Source organism: Vanessa atalanta, chromosome 3 (assembly GCF_905147765.1).
Source record: "Vanessa atalanta chromosome 3, ilVanAtal1.2, whole genome shotgun sequence".
Lineage (NCBI taxonomy): Eukaryota > Metazoa > Arthropoda > Insecta > Lepidoptera > Nymphalidae > Vanessa > Vanessa atalanta.
The window spans coordinates 3750338-3773202 of NC_061873.1; the positions used below are offsets into that span (position 1 = coordinate 3750338).

Genomic DNA, 22865 nt, shown 5'->3' on the forward strand with positions numbered 1-22865 from the left:
AATACAATCTTTATACAATTAAGTACCTACCTTAAATACATTGTACATTTAATATATATATATATATATATATATATTGTAAATTTAATATAACATGGCCTTTTACAGCATGTAATTTAAATATTTTCGAAGATATTACAGATTTAAAACGCAGGGACATAGCGGTTTGTATTGTCTAAGGTCTAATTGAAAAACTGTGAACATTGTAAGACATTCTGTAGTATATTTAGTACCAGCATTGCACCCGTACGAAGCTTCGCTTTCGGGGCGGTTCGCTAGTATACATTATAAAACGAAGCTCATGAAAATTTAGTGTATTTTGCTCGGCTGTGAACCGACAATCTATTTGACAGCTTTCGCTTGGAAAGTGCCCACGCCGCTAATTTTACATTATAAACTATATCTTGGTAAATATACAAAATAGAAAAGATACAAGTAAGATATAGTATATTTGTTTTGAAAATAATCAAATACAAATACAACCTGTTATCACACATTTTAGAGATTAAGCAGCTCAATAATAATCAATTAAAATAATTATGAAATTGGCATACTGTTAGTAAATATATAAGATACTTGGATAAAAGCCGCAGTACTGGCTTCTATATTGTTATTTATAGTCAAGTCAAGCAAGCTGTTATAGCAGAAGTTTCTGGTAACTGGATGAGTTTATATTTATCTTAGTTTGAGATATTCAAAACCAATTTTTAAAGAAAAACGCTGATTCACATTTAACTTCTAAGCAGAGTTGAATGTGAATCAGCGTGAGCACAGTTACCAGGCTACGAAGTCAAAAGTCGCGGTTTTACTTCACATGGTCCACAGTTCGATTCGATTGGTATATAAAATATCGCTATCAAAGTGAGGACATTTTTCATTTCATAAATTTCTTGTAGCTATGAATGTCGATAAAAGATCGTATGCTTCTCCAAATGTTTTATTATTTGTGATTAATATATTATTAATTTGTCTAATACTCTCTTGAATTGGAAAAGACTCACCAATTATAGAGCTTAGTTGTTGCTATACCATTGCATACTTTTACACGAAAGAAAGTCATTTTGTTGAAAGGACCTTCATTGTTTCAAATTCGGATTAAAAATGTTTCTCAGTCCAAATGAATCCTAATAAGGAATCCAAAAAGAGAACAAGTCTATTTAAATTGATAAAACTAACTAATTGGTTATTTCTTGTTTATCAAATTTGAAAAAGCGTCTTTAGAATTAGAGAAAATTAATTGGTACGCTTTTCACAGCGAACAATGTTTTTTCTTTGCACATAATTTGGAAACGATGATTTCTTTTAAACAATTCATTCGAATGTTATAGTGTAAATTACATTTTTATCAATATTAATTGCACAAATAAAATATTTATCTGTATTTCAATGGCTGGCAAATAACTTAAACTTTTTTACTAATATATAAATAAAAATCGTTCTATGAATGTATCTTAGTTGATGAACATGTGTCAGTACGAATACGGACTTTATCATAAACCTTTTTAAGGTTCGTAAATATCTTTTATGTATATCCTAAGGGATAACCAGCATCATTCATGTAATCGTACGAAAACAGTTTTTTTAAATATAATACCATCATAATCCACGTCGTAATATTTACAAATTATATAAACAAGCCTTCCTCGTTTATCGCTCTTTCTATAAGTGAAAACCGTATACTATATACTGTATTCAAATTCGTTGAGTGGTGTAGAAGAAGAAGAAAACGGACCATAAGTGGTATAAAATAAAGAACGATTTTAATTATGCAATAACATAATTTGTAAGTAACTTCATTATTTTTAAGTGTAACAAATATATATAAAAAACATTTTATTAAGTTTCTTGATCTTTTTTTTATTTTTTTTTAATGATTTTGCCATATTAGGCTAAGCTTTCGAACAAACCTTAAGTAGCACATCTCTATTTTCTATCGACTTCCCCTACTATGACCTAGTTGCACAAAATACTCAGTGACTCAACTTCAGTCCGGCCAACTTAGTTTGTACCTGTAATCTACACATTTTACAGTCATAAAAAGTTCGGGCTAACTTTGAATCCCACTGGACTTATGAATTTCGATTTTACATAAGCTATTTTAGGGGTTATTTTAACATTTATTCAAACCAATTATATAGTTAGTTATAATTATACTATCTCAGAGGAATTGTATAAACGAAACATACTTATATATTATACAGAATGAAATGCATTTTATCCCATTTCAGGAATTTCATAAAATTGCATTCAGTCGTTTACTACGTTCAATAAAAAAAAATCATGCTTAGTTAGTTTTGCTGGCTATACTCACCGGTAATCTTGAAATGCTCTTTTTTTTGAATATTTCAATTAGTTATCCACAGGAACTACAAAACAAAAAGTCCATTGTTGTATAAAAAAACAACGAACACAGTTTAGGCATTTATGCTACCATATATATTTCCGTTATACTCGTCATGTTATTCTTTGTATTGTTCAAGATTAATGAACATAGATCTTTTAAAAGCAATTGCAACAAAGGCATGCGACCAACCAGATGATAAATGAATTCAAAGACTATTGTTTCTCGAGAAAAGCGTAACGGGATATAAATATTTATAATGATTTGTATCAAAATATTTTAACTAATTACGCATATTTTTCATATTTCTAATAATTATTTTGGTTGAAAGCATTATTATCTCAAAACCAGCTCAAAGGGATATTGTGAGACTTGGAAAGAGTTAGGTTGCTTTTATACTGATCGATAAAACAGAAATACTCGTACGACCCAGTTGACTCGTTACCCGTGGGCATAAAATCTTTTCAGCATATTACTTTATTAATAATAAGTAATAGTTACCTGTAAGGGTTGTTTTTCCTGTATTATATACTAAAACCTTCTCCAAACCACTGCGTCCTCTGATATCTAAGTTTTGGTAGATTGGTTCGGTAGTTTCAGCTAGGAAGCAAACTCTCAATGATTATCGTTGCCAGAAAATCGTTATGGCGCTGCTGGACATAGAGTTCTCCCAAAACCTAAGCTCCCGGCTTACACTACACATTTTAAGTTATATCACTTTAATATTTGTAATATTTTTTCATTAACAAAAATAACTTTGTTTAATTAATGTTATCTAACACTAAACATTCATGACGTTATAAGTTGTTAAACAAGGATGTGAGTTGGCCGTCAACCGGAGTCAGACTGGCTCCATGCCAGACAAATGTCTATTCCTAACTTATCAGCATGATATATTATCGTCAATAAATATCTTACGTATTTGGCAAATGTTCTTATATATCTATCTTAAACGTAAAAACATTCAGGAGATGAACTAAACATTTTCCTAAACACCACACAAGTATCCATATTACTAATTTATTTCAAAATATAAAGAGCTCCTCTTATTATTAGACGATTAAGTACTTATTTCCTTAAATCGACTTCTACTGTCATTTTTAGTACGGGCCTATTGGTTAGTTCGAAGAATAAAATAAAATAGCATGCATTACAAAAAATAATAATTTTGTAATATGAAAGAGTTGAAAAGAACCATTTCTTTTGTCGCTGTCCAAGATCATCGATAGTAAATTGTTTATTGTTTACTTAATTGATTAAACTCGTGTATTAGCCATGTATAAAGCTACATTGACCGCAGTGCGGCTGTTTTGGCGATAGCGCAGATATTCATCAATGACATCAATATGATCAATGATGTGACAATAGCTTGTTCTGTAAAATTATTTCACTTCTGAAATTATTCAATGTCATAACAAACGAGTTTATTGCATGAATATTTTATTCGTGTACTCATTTGATTATTGAGGTCAGTAATAAAATGAATTCGTTGGACAAAGTGAAGTATTACGCATACTTAAAACTAAACTTAATTTGCATTCAAACTTTTTCACATTTTAGAATGAACATTGTATTTTCTTATATAATGTATATTCGTTATAGGGACATAATTTCTGCGTGACAAATGTCAATAACTTGGTGTAGTATATTGTGCAAGCCCGTCTGGGTAAGTACTTACTTATCACTTATTTTACTACTAAGTAGTACTACGTGGTATGGTTGTGTTCCAGTTTTGAGGGCAAGTGAACAGTGTACAAGCATTACATAATTTCTTAGTTCCCAAAGTTGGTGGTGCATTGGCGATTTAAGGAATTAATAATATTTTTGACAGCTCCAATGTTTATCATGGGCACCTGGTAGTAGTGACCAGGGCGGCCAATTAAAATTGATTATGTTTCGTGATTGTTAACACTACGTACGTGCTGTACGTATACCAAGCCCTTTTTACTGTTTGAAAGTTTCTTTTAAATTAGTCTAAGCCATGCTATTTACTATTGGAGCGATCACTTAGATACACGGGGTGTACATAAAATATTTTAACAAAATAAAATAACAAATGATGTGGAATAATTTACAAATACACTCAAAGAATTGTTCAATCCTATAGGATCTTGACAGCTTTTCTCGTTAGGTTCTCTTCATGAACTTGTCTCAGCTGAAATATAGTATTCTATGGCAACATATATATTTTTGTGTAAATGTAAATTAATATAAACTATGTGCTGGTGTACTTATAAATAATATAAAACTCGACCTTAGAAAACTATCCATATTGAAGTTTGAATTAATAAAGGAAGAAGATTACAAGAGAAGGAGAAGGGACATTATATAATGTAATAAAAATATAAATGGGGTGTCCTAATATTACTCGTTTCGCGTTCCATTCAGCGTTAAGTGATTTTATTCATATATACTTAACAAAAAATATGAAAAAAGGTCCATTTTAAACACTCTGGTCAATGCTTGTACAAATTGTATATATGTACTTGTACTGTACAAGCAATGATCAGATGCTTCGCCAAACTGTTTTGGCGTTTGGTGCTTTTGGTTATATGAGCGCGCTGGGATCTCATTTACATCATAGTAAATTGAGTTATCTATCTTTTAGTAGTTTATTTAAAGTTTAGTTAGGTTATAATAGGAATGTGCAACAATCACATAATATCATCACGTAAAGTCCAATAAAAAATATAAATAAAACAAAATTTATACTAAATATTAAATTAAAAATAATAGCGATATAAAATTAGCTAATTTTTTATTACGTTAAGATACTTTGAAGTGGAATATTGTAAATATACTATAAATTCATTTCTTTTTAAAATTAAGCAAATGACGTTACTTATAATAACACAAAAAAAATGATTAAAAGAATAATTTCTTTTCAACTTAGCAATACAAGTGGTATTATTTACCTAAAGCGTCAAACTGGTTCTTACTCCGCAAAAGTGAGCTAATTTGTCCAGTAGATTTCTTTAATGGCGAAAATGAACGGAAATGGGCCGGTCTCGCCTGACCGCAAACCTGCGAAACATGAAACGAACATTGTACGGATATACATTTTGCCATCAAACCCTAATTACTTAGAACGATGACGATAGCTTTTATGAAAAGCAATCTAAGGGATTTCATTTAATTTCCCATAAAAGTCAGGTTGGCTTACGTATAAAGCGAATTTGTCATCTATACAAAACATTCTTGATATCACTTTTACATCTCTTACTTACGTTTCTTAATATGAAATTTATCTTTGGTTAATTATTATTTAACAATAGTGTAGAAAAGATATATATAGAGGCATTGTTCTTTGTTAGCATGTCAAGGAAAGTCTGTAAACTTGAAGTACCTTGGAACTTGAACTCATTAGCAAACGAGCGGAAGCAAACGTGTGATAGCCACTGTAGGCAGCACGAACTCGTTCATGATAAACTTCGTAATTCTTAAGACCCTAACGGGTTAAGCTTTCCTACTAACAGATGTGTTGGGAACTTAATATGAATGTTATAAATTTAGTTCCTCTACAATATTCATGCAAATAATAAAATACATTAGTACTGCTTTTCTGAGAATAACATATGCATCAAATTATATGACAAAACCTAATTTGTTTAATGAAGTTGTTTAAACTATTCTACTCTTTGAATTGTGATCATTTAAAAATTAATTTTTAGTTTATCCAGTATTTAGCCAGCATGATATTAATTTAGTATACTTACTTGATGTTATTATATCCTAATATTTTGCTATGCTAAGTTATTAAGTAGGTATTTTAAGTGCTATCTATAAAAAGATAATATAAGATTTCCCATACAAAGTATTTTTGTTCTGTTATGTTGTTGGCAGGGTTCCCTTAAAAACCTGGTCCGATAATTTCCTCACTGACTACGTCAGTATATTGCGTTATGTCTCAAAAACGTGCAACAGAATTACATACTTTAGCCTATTTGTCTTTCCATAAACTATAATAATATGAAAGTTTCGTATCAATCGGATTAGTAGTTTCTAGTTGAAAACGGAACAAATAAACAAATCCTACTTTTTGACTTTTGACGCATTAATTCGACACTTCACGAAAGGAAACTGTTCAATAAATAATTATTTTAATAATAATATAAATGTTATTAATGTTGGTACATTTATAAATGTTTTCTTAATTTTAAGTCTTAATAAAATGCCTTATAGACTAGTATTTCTAACCCGTTTTCAGTTACTTTTATTATTTTTAGTAAAGGTGGTAATCGATTCATAAATTACTTGGAGAATATATTTTTTATTGTATTCTAAAAAATAGCAAATCTGTAGTGTCGCAAGTCTACGAACTGATAAATTGGAACGCGCCCAGGTGCTACGTGCGCCACTGCAAATTGCTTTTTCTTGTATTCACTTAATAATTACAACTTGTACCGCAATCAAATCTGTAAAAGAAAATTTAAAAGACTGTTTTTTTTTGTTTCGATAAAAGGTTAAAATTCAAACTGGAAGACTGCAAATCCAAAATACCTGTACATTATCATCATTATTTTTTTTGAAGTAAGTGCTAATGATATTACTGTATTTTTAAATTATTGTAATTATTATTTTTATTGGTACCACAGAGTGATCGGTAACCCCCGGCATGAGGTCGGGGGAGGGCGAGGGCTCCGAGCTGGCGGAGTTCGGCGCGCGCTGGCCGCCGCCCTACGCGCAGGGCTACGGCTGGCGCTCCGCCACCCCCCAGCACCCGCCCGCGCACCACCTCGCGAGACATTCGCGCTCGCAGCAGGTAACTTACACAACTGCAACATAAGTTTAAATCCACGATTGGATAGCAGATAAGGCGGGTTAGTCTGTGCATGTCGTTGGGTTATGGCCAGGGCCACAACGCGGCGGAAGTCAGTGAACTGTTGCTATCGTGCAACCTGCTACGCTTGGCGTTACGCCATACTTGTAATGCGGAAAAGAGCTTATGTTAAAGTAAAACACTTGGATTGTTTTGGTTTCGTAATAACGCTACTGCTTCAAGGATGTATGCAAATAAATACATTTACATTACATTTTACATTTTTTCCCATGTTCACTCCGTAATTATACCATTCGACCTGCTACAGTTAGGAGGACCGATATGTAAATAAAAACATTTTTTATAGACCAGTATTTTTTATTTCCTCTTTTATCATTCCATCATATATGTATATTCTTGAAATCATATATTCTTTCATTCGTTATGTATTCAAGAATACTTATTTATTTCCTCAATAATAATTACATCGATCTCTATATCGATCATTAATTATAATCATCTTTTTCACGAACACTATTGCCATTCTATACCATACACCCAAGTAAAACATTACATCCCCATATAAAAGTATTAACAAAAAATAAAATATAAATAATTATAAAGATTATTATGACAATAGCCTATTTTTTTTTTATAATATAATTGTATGAAGTACCATGACGTTATAAACAATTGATTCAGCTGAAATAGCCTTCTTATGTTTAATTTGTATAAAATATTACAATAAGTAACTTACTCACTTACTTATCATATAATGAAATATCATCAACCCTATTGTTAGCGACGACAACAGCTAGCGAGAGCGTTTAGTTATAAGGATAGCAAGTAGTTAGCTTTATGTTAATATTATATATTGAATAAAGAAAATTTATGGGAAATATTGAAAGGGTTAGATAATCTATACGATTGATAACGTCGGAATATTATTACAACAAATACGAATTGTATAAATAATATATATTTTAATAATTTGTATTGGTGAGCTTATAGAAAATATTAAAAACATTTAACACTCCGAGGCGAGATCCAATCTCTGTTCGCTCTGCGTCACGTACGAGACGATCGTACATCTGAGTTCGTACTGTTTAATTTTTCCTTTGCATCGGATGTCAATTGAACTCGCCGCGTCAAGTCAGGTGACATTGGCTTAAAGAAACAACGGGTTTTAGTTGCCAGGAGCCATTCCTATACAAGCTAGCCCAGCCCAGCCATGGTAAGGAGCCATCGTACATGAGGAACTTACACATTTCCTCCTTTGTGAGCTTTCGAAAGCAAGGGATGCGTGGATACGCTGATGAGATGGATGGATAGGTGCTACAAGCCATTCGGACTGACATTTTGTAGTATAGGTGTCCAAACGCTCTCAGCTACCTATTCTGGCCGTAGGTGATATCAGCACCTAACCCAGTAAAGTGGGCAAGGCAGCAAACGTCAACTTTCTTGTCTAATAATTGCGTCGTAGCTCACACGTGCATTCAGTGGGATATATCGGAACGGGCACGCACGGAGGTGTAGAAAAAGGCTAAAGATATCGTCCTCCCCAACCCAGGTCAACACCGCCGACTCCCGGCAAGCTACCGGCCTATCATACTAATACGATATCTTTAGCTTTTTTTACTGTGTGATAGCACACACCGAAAAGCTGTTTAAGCGTCTACTGCCGTGAAAATCTTCGTCTCACCTGCCATACGTAGGAAGCAATTTGTAACTCTCAACTTTTTCAACGCGATAAGAAGTAAAAAATTGAAAATATAAGGAATAATTACTGCAAGAAGTTCACTTTCAATTGAGTTCCGATCGAGTTTTATACGGCTTCACTGATCTTGCCATTACCTACGAAAAATAACTTTCACGCTACACCTTTTTAGAAGTAATTTTAAATGTGTGTAATAAGTTTCATGTATATAAAATATATTGGAAAAAAGTAAAAATATCGTATTAAACCTTACGTATGGACCATAATATTGGAAAGAGATAGGTACTTTATATAAAGTTTGCTTTATGTTAGTAATGGTTTCAGGATAACCGTCATACCAGCTACGAGGCGGAAGACGCGCGGGCGCGGGCGCGTGGTGGTGTGTACTACTCTCCACCAGGCACCTCATACACTATAGTGGAGCGGCCGGCTTCCTCGCACGGCCACCACGCGCCATACTCGCAGCATCACTACCCGGGGAAGCTTTCAAGAGCACCTTATCTCGGGTCTTCAAATATTGCTAACAGTGCAGGTTAATACATTATCGTCAAGAATGATTCAGAGTAGAGTGAGACAGCTTAAAGTTTCTTATAAAATATTTTTTTCTTAATTAAATATCAATAAACACAACTTTTAATTGGAAGTTTGAATAAAGTTCAGCTAATAGATTTTAGTTTTTGAATATTCGACCAACGTAATGAACTTAAACATTATTCCAATATTACGTAAAATATATTACATTCATCTTATAATAAAAATGAAATATATGAGTTTCGTGGTATATAAAAGATACAATTTTCTGCTGAGTGCGGTTATAAAATTGTTTTTCCCGTATAAAAAGTCCTTTACTTTTATATGTATCAAGTATGGTTTGTAGGAAGATATTATGATCGATATAGTGATATGTTTAGTATTCGAACGTAATAACGTGTCTTTTCATTGCATTTTCAAACGTACTATTTTATTAAATATATATAGTTTTTGGAATAACAAATTACTCCTTTGCTGGGCAATTATTTCTTTCTCGTTTAATTTGTTTAAATTTAGAAAGATAAATTATGTTTATAATTAGGAGCAACTAGTCTACGCAATAGTACGAATCATCTAAGTGCAAATGGGAAGAAGAGACCGATATCACCAGAGCAAGTACTCCGGCTGTTCGGTCAAGGGGGAGCCGCAGCGTTGGGCAAGGCCTTACCTCCGTCGCACCCACCGGCACCTTTGCCAGCACCTCTACCAGCACCATTGCCAGCAAGGCGGCATTCACCGGCTAGCAGTCCAAGCAGTACAACTCATCATGTAAGTAATATAAAAGTCCACATTAAAAACATACATTGAAGAAGTTTTAATGTACGTTTTTAATGTGGACATTTCTTAGAGTATTTTTTAATTTCCAGAATAAATATTTTCATTAAATTTTTTTCATATTATGAAAAAAAAAACATACGTATATTTTTCAAAAGCAAATGCATATGAAGTTACAATAATGATTATTATTTACTACAGGTATTTGTTAATATTACTAAGAATAATTTTTAGTCTATTTCGGGGTAAACATCGTAATGAATTTCTAAAAATAGTTGAATTGTAAATGGTAGTGAGTCAGTGCGAGCTGTCATGTGTAAATAATTTGAGGCGAGCGGCTTGCAGTCGATACCACTAAGTTATTCATGCCCGCGGCGGCTAACACTTAAGAAAAGTATGTAGCTGACCGCAAGAGATTATAATGCTGTTAAAAAACCTTTATGAAATATTTTGTGAATCTTTTTGTAGCTCAGGTGTTTAGATAATAATAAAAACTAACGTACAAGGGTTTGGCGTTGTATGGGGGCGTGGCCGTTTCGTGCTTGTGTCATAACCGAAGCTAAAAAACCTTTAATGGTCAGTTGACAACGAACTACTGTGGAACCAGCGCTTATTATTCACGGAAGATTTAATTACTTTTCAGTTTTATAGAACACTCGTTGTGGCGTTGCTCTTTAAATACTTCGTGTTTCGTAATAAGGGTCGTTATTGATTTTTCTAAAGTAACTATTGTTCAGAAGGATGAGCAGAACATAAATTATTGTAAAACAAGACAGTATTAGTGATCGATTCTTTCGGTAAATGGAAGTGTAACCACAACGAAAATTTGAAATAAATAAAGTAGTGCGTGATGTGCTTAAGTATTGACCGGCTTAGTGTTGCTGTTGGCCGTGTTTCGTTATCAAATTGGATACTAACGAGAATTATGAGGTAAAATATATTTATCGCCTTTACGTTTTACAATTAATAACATGAACTGGGTAAAATAAAATATATAATTTACTAGCGTAAAGTATATGTTTATGGGTAGAATGGTAACTGTAAATAAAAATTCATGTACCAATAAATTATATAGAGTATTAAATTTTAACGTATGATAACAATATTACTTAAAAGGGAGGAAGGCTGTGGTTATTTTTTAACATAGCAAAAGGTTTCTAAAGAGCTTCAATCAATAATTCGTTTTATTGATTTTGAGTAATGGTTATTCGAACTTCATAATCAAAGTAAATCGATTTTTAACTCTCGCCTTTATCATTTCAAATTATTGTGCCATAAATATTAATCATATCAATTTTAAATAAAATCAAATATTAACTTCAATGTACTGAAAAAAATATTCTAGATTGTAATGTAACCAACTCCAAAAAGGAGTGTGATTTATTCAAAGTTTCAAATAACTACAACAACTAACTACTAACAATTTCTTAAAGCAGATTTTTAAGGGATTTATTTCATTATAATTACTATTAAATATTCTATATTTACGTTAGAATATAATTTTTTAGTTACTTCACTTAAACGTTAACTAAATTATCTACAATTATAATTTATAGATTTACTTTGTTTAAAATTAACTGATTAATTGTATTAAAAATGCGTGTAACTTTCAACTAAATTCAATAGTTAACTATATTAAATTCAAGAGTTAGCTCTCATGTGGCACAAATTACGATTGCCGAGAAGTTCATATGGGCTGTCTGCTCAACTAACCTCCTTAGTGATTGATGAAGATAACTCTGGAGGCTCACTTGTTGATCAAATGGGATAAATTGCTAGTTATAATAAGATAATTTTATAAAATCTACATATTTTATTATTAAATATATATAAATGTATGAGATTTTCGCAAAACTTTCCTTTCTAATAGAGCCACAGAAAGAGTACGGAGTAGCAATAAATTAATATCTCAATAGTGCGAGTATGAAGTTTAATCCTGATTTATAGTTTTGATGTAAGTGAATATTTAATCATATTACAATTATTAATTGGAATTTAAAACTATATTTACATATGAAATACTAAATCTTCAAAAGAAAAGTCCAATGACACAAATGGAAAAGCTTGAAAAAAATAATATGTGAAGTGTGGTTTTCATTTCTTATAAACTGGCTATATTTCAGAACTAAATACTTTTATTTTAATAATATCAGTTAGCTGACTTGCAATACGATCAAGAATAAATAATTAAATATACGTTAAAAATAAACAATAAGTATTACTATAGTCATTATACAATAAAATTATTTTTTGTATATTATTGCGCTTAAAAACTAATTTAGATTTAGATTAGAAGTTAGTATTTATATTCCCTAAAAAAGTAATTCAATGGAAGTAATCACAACGAACATAATTAGATCAATAGAAACATTCTCGGTCACACTGTACTATTTTCGTCTTGTCGTTGGTGCTAGATCGCAATTTTCACTTCACGATATTGTTTGCGATTTCCGTTGGAAAAGAGATTTAGAACTGTTGCAACTGGGACTTTACAAACAAATGGGAACACGTTCTGGTTGCAATTGTACAACGGCGCACATACTTGAAAAATCTTGGCTCAATTTTAAAATAGAGTGCAAGTTGCATTTTAACGACATGGTGTACTAGTATTTTTAACAATCTGTCATCATAGTTCTCATATATTTTGATTTATATGTCGCTTAATAACTTTAATAATTTTGGTTCGATTTAAAATTGTTAATCAGTCAAATCCGATAAAAGCTGTCATTCATAGGCTATATACCGGGGCGAGCGGGACAGGGAGCGGCCGTATTCTTCCGGAGGTGCGCCACCGCCGCCGGTGGAGCCTTCCACGCGGACCGTTACTATGAGCCGCGACCCTGCAGACTCGCATGGCTTCGGCATCTGTGTCAAGGGTGGGAAGGAAGCAGGTGAGTTAAAGCAATTTCTTATCGTTCAAATATACAAAGACCACCTCTAAGTTCTTCCTTTTTTGTTGGCTACGGACAATATACAAATATTATGAAATGTGAAATACCATGATATTCAGCTTCAAAATGTACGACATAAAAGAAGATGACGACAATAAATACCGATATTTTTATTTAATAATAGAATTATTCACAATCACACACAGTCTATTGATTGTTTGAATGTGTATGTAACTCAGAAATATAATATTTTAATGTTAAGTTTATATAGTATGGCATCAGCTTTGCATTTAATAAAAATATCTATTTAATTGGTACGAGGGGTATCAGGCCGACTACATAAGTGGGTATTTTGCTCAAGTCGTGTCTTGTATCGACAACCGGAAAATATTAGCGATTTTTATTTTGCAAGACGTTTGGAACATTAAATTTATCAAACAAGTTCGATTTATCGTCCTGGTATAAAGCTCAAACACCTGTTATATTTTGCGTCGGATAGCCAGTCACATTATAACGAAATGATATATGGATTATTATTTTTATACAGTAAGTTTGTAATTCAACGGGGAAATACTGTTAGGATTCTTATCACCGTTTCACGCGGTCAAGATTTGTACAGTAATTATTTTTAATTTTTATTTCGTATGAATAAGAACTAGTGTACCCGCCTCTCGGCATCGAACAATTTAGCGAGAACATATTAATTAAGTAAATTTTTTGCTGTCTACTTTTTATTTGTTTAAGTTTTAATAAATAATATGTTGAAAATTTCTCCGTTCATCGTTTTTTTTTCTTTGTAAAAACCACATAAAAATCCTTTGAGCTGTTTGGATGAAGTTAGCGGTTGCACAAAGCGACTTTGTTTTATACTATTTACTATTTAACTTAAAAAGTAGCTTTACTAAACACTGCTTTATATTCTGTGCATTGTATTACCTTTTTATGGTATTGAATATTTAGTTGAAAAAATAATACAAAAGAAATAGAACACTGTGAGATGGTCAAGTTATCAAACGTAGCACTAGTTTTTAGATTTGAAAATATTTTAACTTCACGCTAACCTAAAAATAATTTCGCTTTTTTATTTTATTTGGAGAACTGTGCGGTAATTATTTCTGTGTGTGATTTTACATTTATTTAAATAAAAATTCTTTTAGAATTATTATTTTATTTTAAATAATTATAATATTAATACTGATTTAGTAATATTTTTGAGTAATCTATATATGCCTTCGCGTCTACTATATTTACTATGGAAGCGATGATCGCGATAATGGCAACAGTAGATTTAAGTTACGTTGTAAAATGTCAATACCAGATTTGCGTGGGTGCGACGCAACAGAGCTTCCAATATCGATTTGCGTTCATATAGGAGCTATATAAATAGGACTGGGACGGTCAAACAGAGCTTTGTAATCAGTGATCTATGACTTCGAGACACAAATCTCTATCCGCCTCCATTGCGAGCTAAGTAGGAATTACGACGCTCGAAAGGTTTCAATAAGGCCTTACTACTTTCTTTTGAGTGCACTGAATGTCTTTTATCTCGCTATAAAACCTGTTCAAAGAGTATTATGCTTTATTATATTTAATGTCACATTTAAAGCTTTTTTTATAAGCAGCCTCAATTTTTTTAATCTGTCAATCATGTGATATATCCACCCTTTAGTACGTTTTTCATGATATTCTTATTATGAGAAGACGGTAAGAAACAATATAAATCGTTTGATTTTACAATCTCGTATTGTTTGAGATATGTGTGTTCCTTTTTAAAAAAAAGTATTTAATACTTTTAATAATTACTTTGACGAAAGTATGGAACTTAGTCCACGTATCTCTTTATATACAATATTAAAAATAATCATGATATGCATTCAAAAAATATTTTTTTGAAACATACTTATACAAACTTATTTATGTTAGTTGTGATCTTAGAAATGATATATTGTGATATGGTAAAATTCTTCGATGCAACTAAATAACTATAAAAAATAGATCAACAATTTTTGTATTGACATAATTTTTATTCTTTAAACTTCCTATACTATTTTTAAAAACAAATGTTATTTCACAGGTGTGGGTGTGTATATATCTCGGGTGGAAGAGGGTTCGGTGGCGGAACGGGCGGGGCTTCGCCCCGGGGACTCCATCCTGCAAGTCAATGGGACTCCTTTCTCAGGAATATCTCATGAAGATGCGCTTAAAGTGAGTGTCCATTGAGTCTATTATGTATTTACCAAACTTACATTACTCATATTTTTCTCGAATGAATTATACATAATTATATATGTATATTATATTTTAATTACTATAATATACTATACTATAATAATAACTCATTTATTTTTTCTATGAGATTAATACTAAGATTTCACGTAATATATATATGTTATATCTTTAAGAAATGAATTTTAATTTAAATTCAACAAAGACAATAAAATATTTAACGCCAACCCTCGAATCCAATTAAGATCCATCGCGCCGAAACAAAATCGTTTCGCGTGCAATTTGATATTAAATTCCTGAATTTGAATACCCAATACAAATTCTCCATGTTGTTTGACGTTTGACCTTAACCCAGCTATTTTTGTTTCGTACCTATTTGTGACGTTCTAAATATTTCATTCTGATAATGTTCCTATAGCTAATAAACTAACCTGCTACGCTTTTGAAACTGAATTTTTACACGATATCTATAAAATAGGACTTTATACACACTTTATGCACATACCATAAATAATAATACGAAGACAATTATTTCATTTTAGCATGAAATATCCCTTTGTATGGCAAGTTATATAATAATTTAAAAAGCTACTATTGTCTTAAATACATAATAACGAGTCAGCGCTTAGATTTTCATAAGCTACAGAATCTCACACAATACAATAAAAAAAAAAATACAAAAAGTACGGAGAGATAATTATGAACATTAAGTGCAGCCTTATATTATTCTCGAAAGAAACTTATTTCTCTATTGTCCTATCTCGAGATAAGGTCTAAGGATAACCAGTGAGTGTTTAAAATGCTTTGAGTTTTCCAGCTTTATTTTTAAATGAACATTTGAAAGGATAAACCTTTTTTCACACATTTACAATGTTGTCTCTTATAATTTTTAGCAGTTGAGATTTCGAGAAGTTTCGTTAATTTTTCACTTCAAACCATAATATAACCATTAACTTTTTTAAAGATTTGATTGTGCTATTAAACTAACAAAACAATCTCATATAGCTTCAAAATGTCATTACATAGATACGAGTATTATAAATAATACAAAAATATAATAATATCTACGTTATTCTGTAATATATATCACCTCATCATTTATTATCGAGATTTTTTCACGTTATAAGTGTATAATGATACCGTTTTAATATATTATTTAAGACCTGTTGCCGTTGGCATGTTTTTCTGAGACAAGGCCAAATGACTCCACTTATTGTTAGTGTGAAAGCGCGCGCTAAGCCGCTTTTGAATGCTATCTCTAGCAATTATAAAAGCAATTTGAAATAGTTTTGGGCGTTTTTCCGTAAATAACTTTAATAAAAACTATATATATTCTACTAAAATAGTTTCTAATAACCGTAGTGACGTTTCGCTAAAATTAAAAATAATTTTCTAGCAGTGACAATACAGAACAAGCTAATGATTTTAAACATCCGAAATAAAATAGTAGGTTTTAAAGCAATGTTATTATATATATATATTATTCATTTCGTTAATTATAATGTTAGCACAATAATGTAATTCAAAAAGGCCAGGCCCAAAAGTATTTGGAGAAACAAATAATTAAATTTCCAATATTTTTTCACTAAAATTGCTAAATAATATGAAGTAACTAAATGTTTCATATATAAATAACATGGAATACTAAAAAATAACGTAATTGTATTTATAATTATAGTAAGTTAATTACATAACTATTTTAAAATCAGCGAAGTCGACTTTCGAATAAAATAAAAACATATTAAAGCGTTTGAGCGTTAAAATTGTTAAAAGGGTCATATTATAGAAACATTTCATGGCATATTAAAACGATAACTGGAAAAAACATAAATCATATTTTATACCTTCTGTATACATATACCTATATTATTATTATTCAATTAAGGAAATTGACATGCGAAAGACATAACATATCGTGGGTCGGATATGACGCCCGGACACGGATATGACGTTCCATTCCCGTAGATTGCCTGCTCGCGGTCTTGAAAATTTAATAATAAATAAAATGTATGTTATTTAAGTATAACAGTCCGGCTTATTTCTTACCTTTTATGCTATGCGCTTTTATAATTGTTACAGTTATATTGTTGTATTTTGAAATTTTATAACGTTGATTAATATATTATTCTATTTTACACTGAAATACATGCAATTATCAGTCTATTTTTCTTAAAACGGTCTGAAAACGATTATATCGCAACAAAAAGTATTTCAGTCTTTATACGAATGGTATATTAGTTTAGTCAAATCGTTAAAATTAATATTGATTTAATTGAGCTGTACTGGTATTCAGACGTGTTAAATACACCCAAATATTTCATTAATTATAATAATTTCGTGACTGAATTAAGTTAATTTCTCTAGTTTAATTGGTTTTTGTTTATACGTTTGTTTATTATAATTGCTTATTTGTGAAAATGTGCTTTTGTTGCTATATTAGTTTCCGACTTTATTATGTCACAAATGACCTTCCGGTTTCGTTTGCGTGCATCTTGGAGGGGACGGATAATATTTTTTACTGTTGCGTGCAAATAAAAACTGGAAGAATATTGTCATTTTCATCATTCATTACTATTTCTGTTCCGTGTATGATTATGCGTTTTTTTTATGTAGAGAACAGCAAGGACGTTTTTCATATTGAACTTATAACTTAGTTGAGCATAGCTCATTTAAATTTAAGCTAAATACTACAACTATGGTAGTCATTGGTTTCAGTGTATTTTGCTAATAGATTGTTTTACGCGTACGACAACTTCGTAGGAGTTTGTATGCTAGGGTTATACAACTATTTACATTAAGGCATTAAGGTTATAAAATTTAAAATATGTATAACTATACAAATTATCACTACCTGGACGGTGGATAGAATCTTAGCAGCAATTCCTCGTAAAATGACTGCGGTTATCACCAGTACAGGCCATACGAGTTCTAGCGTTATAGAATTATAATGAATAGGTATAACACTAATATAAACCTATATAACAATAATATGAAAAAACCTTTCCATAGTGAATGCTTCAAATATATTTGTATTATTAAAATATAAAATGTAATAATTGTCGAAGTATCTATCTAGCTATCTTATTAAATATTTTTACCGACTTTAAATAAAATGTATCAGTCAGCAGAGCATAACTTTTTTGATATCGGTACAAATTGTCAATTTTACACCAACTTTGACAATGCAAACTTTGTTTGTAGTAGCATTAAACGTAATAGGTCATTTATATTCGTCTATTTTGATTATCGAAGGACAGGCGGTATCCGCAATCAACAACGAAAGCTTTTATTATTCCAGGGCAATCCAGTAAAAGTTCGAACCAATCCGCCTACTCTTTCATTTTGCGCTTCAATAACTTCGTAACTGAAAGCGAAGATAAGTCAATAAAACGATGCCACGTGCAAATAGTGTTTTCTAGAGTATTCCTTTTTTGATATATCTTCAATTGATTACATTTTTATTTACATACGAATTACGTCGTTCGCAGCCGAACGAAGGACTTAAAAAAAACCGAAAGTACTTTAAAAGTGAATTTATTTTAATTCACAAACTTATTTTACTAATATTAATACTAATTTAATTAGACTACTTCATGTGTTGAGGTTGTAACACAGAATGCCCTCCGAACCAATTATTATATTATTTATATTATAATATTATTTATGTTAATACTTTTCTTAATTCTAAGAGACACAGAAATTATAAAGAAAGATCGGTGTGGTCCGTTGATGGGCGGCGTGATGTTGCTGGCCGTCGTCGGTGGTTTCGGCGAACGCGATGTCCTAATGTACCTCCATAGGGTGGTCGCATACATAACATACGCATATATGAATATTATTGGTTAAAGTTACTATTTATTACAAATTAATGATAATAATCGGTGTGATAAAAATTACTTTTAATATATTAGGTATCTTCTCGTGTTCCATTGACTTTTTTTTTCGATACGATCTTAACAGTCTTTGAAAGAAATGTTATTTTATTTTAATTTTTCTTTTATACATTTTTGTTTATTTTACCTTCGATAATAGTATCTTTATAGAAGTGTTGTGCGTACCTTAGGTGTACGTGTATATTGTCTATAAATTCAATTGATGTTTCTATTACTAGGCAAAATCACAATCCTTTTAATTAATAAAAAGTAATAATTATTTAAAGTAAGATTAGTCTTAATATAACTGATATGAGTATAAGTATGCACTATTAATAATTATACCTCGTTATGTTTCGATTAAGAAATCAAAAGTTTAGTTTAAGGTTTGATACCGCTCATTTGTTAAACGTCTTTACTTCGAAGTATTAATTAACTTGTACAGAAGTTTTAAAGCACTGAACTTTGTCTAATTAGAGTAACATGTAATACCTTTCCTTAAATATTTCTCGCTAAAAATATGAACTAAAATAAGTAGAAAGTTACGCTACTGTATTATGATTATAGTAATTTTTAATACATTATTTGTTGATTTTACTTACTGGCGAATTATACATAATTAAATACATTGGCTTATTTTATGTAAGCAATATATCAATTATATATTTTTTTTAATTTAATTAATCAAGTCTTTTCCGTTGTTCCCTCGTTGTTTTTCTGTGATGGGATTCTCACTAGCAACATAGAGTTTAAAAGTTGGCATTGTTTACACATTTACTCTTCAGTGTTTCGAAAACCAGATAGAGCCTTTGGTCCTGCGCCTACGCCGTAACTCACTCTTTCCAGTCATGTAGGAATTGCCATCATATCTAATTATAAGAACGAACTAGTGTTCATGGACACACTTTGTACTACACGTTTTGTAATATCACGAGCAGATGGCAGTCTCGCTTAAAAAATACCGCCTTGACAGATATATGTCAAGAGGATATGATCTGGATATTATCGTCTTAAATATCATCTCGGATCGGTCGGGTCGTCATTATTCGGATCTTTAGATTTTTTGTGATGAATTTGGATGTGTTCGGTAATTCGTTCGTTCAATTATTTCAAATTTAATGCTTCGAAGGATGTATAAATATATGTAAGTTTATTTTTACGTACATAGTTTTAATGTTTTAGGATCTTTATCAAAGCTCTTTAAATCTACTTTCTGCTAAAATATGTAGAGCTCTTCTCTAACACCAATATCTTTTAAGAAGCTTACTATATTACACGTAGTGCGATAAAGTGTTCTTTAAAGTGCCAGCTCCTCTTGTGATGTAATATCTCACAGGGGCAGGGTGAGTATAAAGATTTCATACTTTCAAAGCAAAACGCAAGATCTTTGTTATTCAGAAGGTTTCGAATGTTTCATTTAACTTTTTTTAATATAAAAAGTGCAGCCTGGAAACTTAAAGTTTTTATTTAATTGAAACTTCATGTTTTAGTATTATATCCTATTTTAGAAAAAAAAAACACGTCCTATAGGTAAATACTTTTAATAAGAATAAAGATTAAGTGAAGGTATTTTTTGAAAAAAAAAAAGACAATATATATTTTTTAATACAATACCATTGTACGCGTTCATAGAGAAATCATTATAACAATGATACATTGTCTACTCGTCATTAATCAAGCGAGTGGAGCGCATTTTACCTCACCATTGCGCCAGTTTTTTTTTTATATTTTACCTTTGACAAAGGAATCGCTTAGAAACGTCGCACAGGCGTAATTGCATAGGTTGGTCGTATAAAAGAAATACTGACTTTTTAGTATGGTCATAAATATGAAGGCGGCTTATATGAAATCCAGGTATGTAGCTTACTCGGAATGTGAGAATACAATTATAAATGATTTGTTGAAAAGGTTAAAAACGGCGTATTGTCTACGTTTCTTTAATCAAGAGAGCGACCTATTTCGGCTTACTGTTTTGCGCACAATGTTGTTTATATCGTCATATTCTTGGCGCTTTAAAGACAACAGTTTAAGTGATTGTATTATTTAAAATTATGTAACAATAAAAGAGAATATTTATCAGCTAAAATGTTGTGTCAAGTTACGAAAATCATAAGCATAGCAGTGTAATCACCCCTAGCAAAGAGCTAACGTGAGTTGAGTCCAAGATAACTCAAGCACAACTCTCAAATTTTATTTTTAATATAATTCTAGATAATTTCCGAAGTTTACATTTGTTTATATATTATTTAATACGTCGAGCTGTTTAATATAGGAAATCATTGAGAATTAAGAAACGATATTACTGGAATTCCGAATAAGACCCTAGTCCATCAAAAAATTGTCTCAATTTCATTTTATCATTTTAATTTGTAAATACATTTTATTAAATGTTATTTTTATGAAAGGTAAATAAGCGGTCCAGTCAGGTTATTAACACATATGAATAAAACTCGAATACTGTTAAATCAAATGCTAATCGGATGATGCTCTTATTTATTAAATATATGCTTTACTTATTAAAAATTCATTAAAAAATAAAACACATCATAAAATATAATTATTTTCAAGATGGATTCGCCAATTGCACGAGACATACTATATTGCTAGTGATAGAGAATCACTCTCACAATTCGATAGAACAGCAAATCCGACGCAATCGGAAATATCTCTCATCCTCGGGATCTGGACTTATAAGGCTGGGATTAGACAAACGAGGCGTTAAAAATTAATAGTGACAGGAAGATATGACATAATACATAGTATATATATATTGAATAATACAAATATCGTTGGTCATATTTTAATTTAAATCAAAATCAAAATTGACCACTAATAGGATTTTTGAAAACATACCACATGTTTGTTTTGTCCGTTATAATCGTACGTCAAAAATACTGTTAATTTATGATAAAATTCTGCATCAAGAGTTCGGTTTACTTAATACAATATTTAAACTCTAAATAACAAAATAGCATCCTTAGTAAGGGCAAGGCAAAATAAATCATCTATAATAAAAATAACAGGTCATAGTCGGTCTAATACTATGCAAAATACCGTTTAAGTAAACAATTTATGTAATGGCGGTCAATCTGTCGCGTAATTTTCGTAATTTGGTAACATAAAATTAAGTTTACAGTAGTCGAACATCGTTAATAATTTTATGAGATATAAACGGTTTATGATACGACTATATAGTTAAATTAATTTTATGTATATGTGTAACGCTTGGTCTTTAACTGGGAGTAAAATCGTATTTTACGAATATATAATACTATGTAAATAATTTTATTTCGATGTATGCACATATTATACGGAAGCTGTTGTTGACCGAAGGCTTATAGGCACAAACACATTATTGTAGGCCTGAATGTTTTAGATAAACTAATATCACAATAGTATTAATGTCGCGAAACCCAATTTTTTCAAACACGAATATTAATAATATCATGTGTCGATACAGGTTAAGTATAGACCGCGCCAGACTTTTGTGGGATTTTAAAAGAAATATCAGTATTCTTTACGAATCTTTGGTCTATCTGTGATAAATAAAAAAAAAAAAGCCTTCGGCAGAGTTTTCTTTTGTAACGCCATTTTAAATAAATATTATATAAAACCTGATTGCTGTATAAATAATAAAAAAATCTATAAACTCCTATACAATATCAATATATGCCATTTTAATCAAATAGCCAATCCGTAAAAATAAACAGGCGTTAGATATATTTTCTTACGTTAATGCTATTATTTATAGATT

At 30.9% G+C, this 22865-nt stretch overlaps 1 protein-coding gene across 6 annotated transcripts in view; it reads left to right on the forward strand.

Annotated features, from left to right (window-relative positions):
* The window catches only part of LOC125077443 (whirlin), an 87321-nt gene that overhangs the window by 9042 nt on the left and 55414 nt on the right, over window positions 1–22865 (forward strand). For all 6 annotated transcript variants that reach the window (XM_047689414.1, XM_047689417.1, XM_047689416.1 and 3 more), the window contains exons 2-6: window positions 6937–7103; window positions 9142–9349; window positions 9890–10116; window positions 12857–13013; window positions 15088–15218. In XM_047689414.1, coding sequence (XP_047545370.1) covers window positions 6957–7103; window positions 9142–9349; window positions 9890–10116; window positions 12857–13013; window positions 15088–15218 — 870 coding nt within the window. In that variant the 5' untranslated portion in view covers window positions 6937–6956. The remainder of the gene's footprint in view (window positions 1–6936; window positions 7104–9141; window positions 9350–9889; window positions 10117–12856; window positions 13014–15087; window positions 15219–22865) is intronic.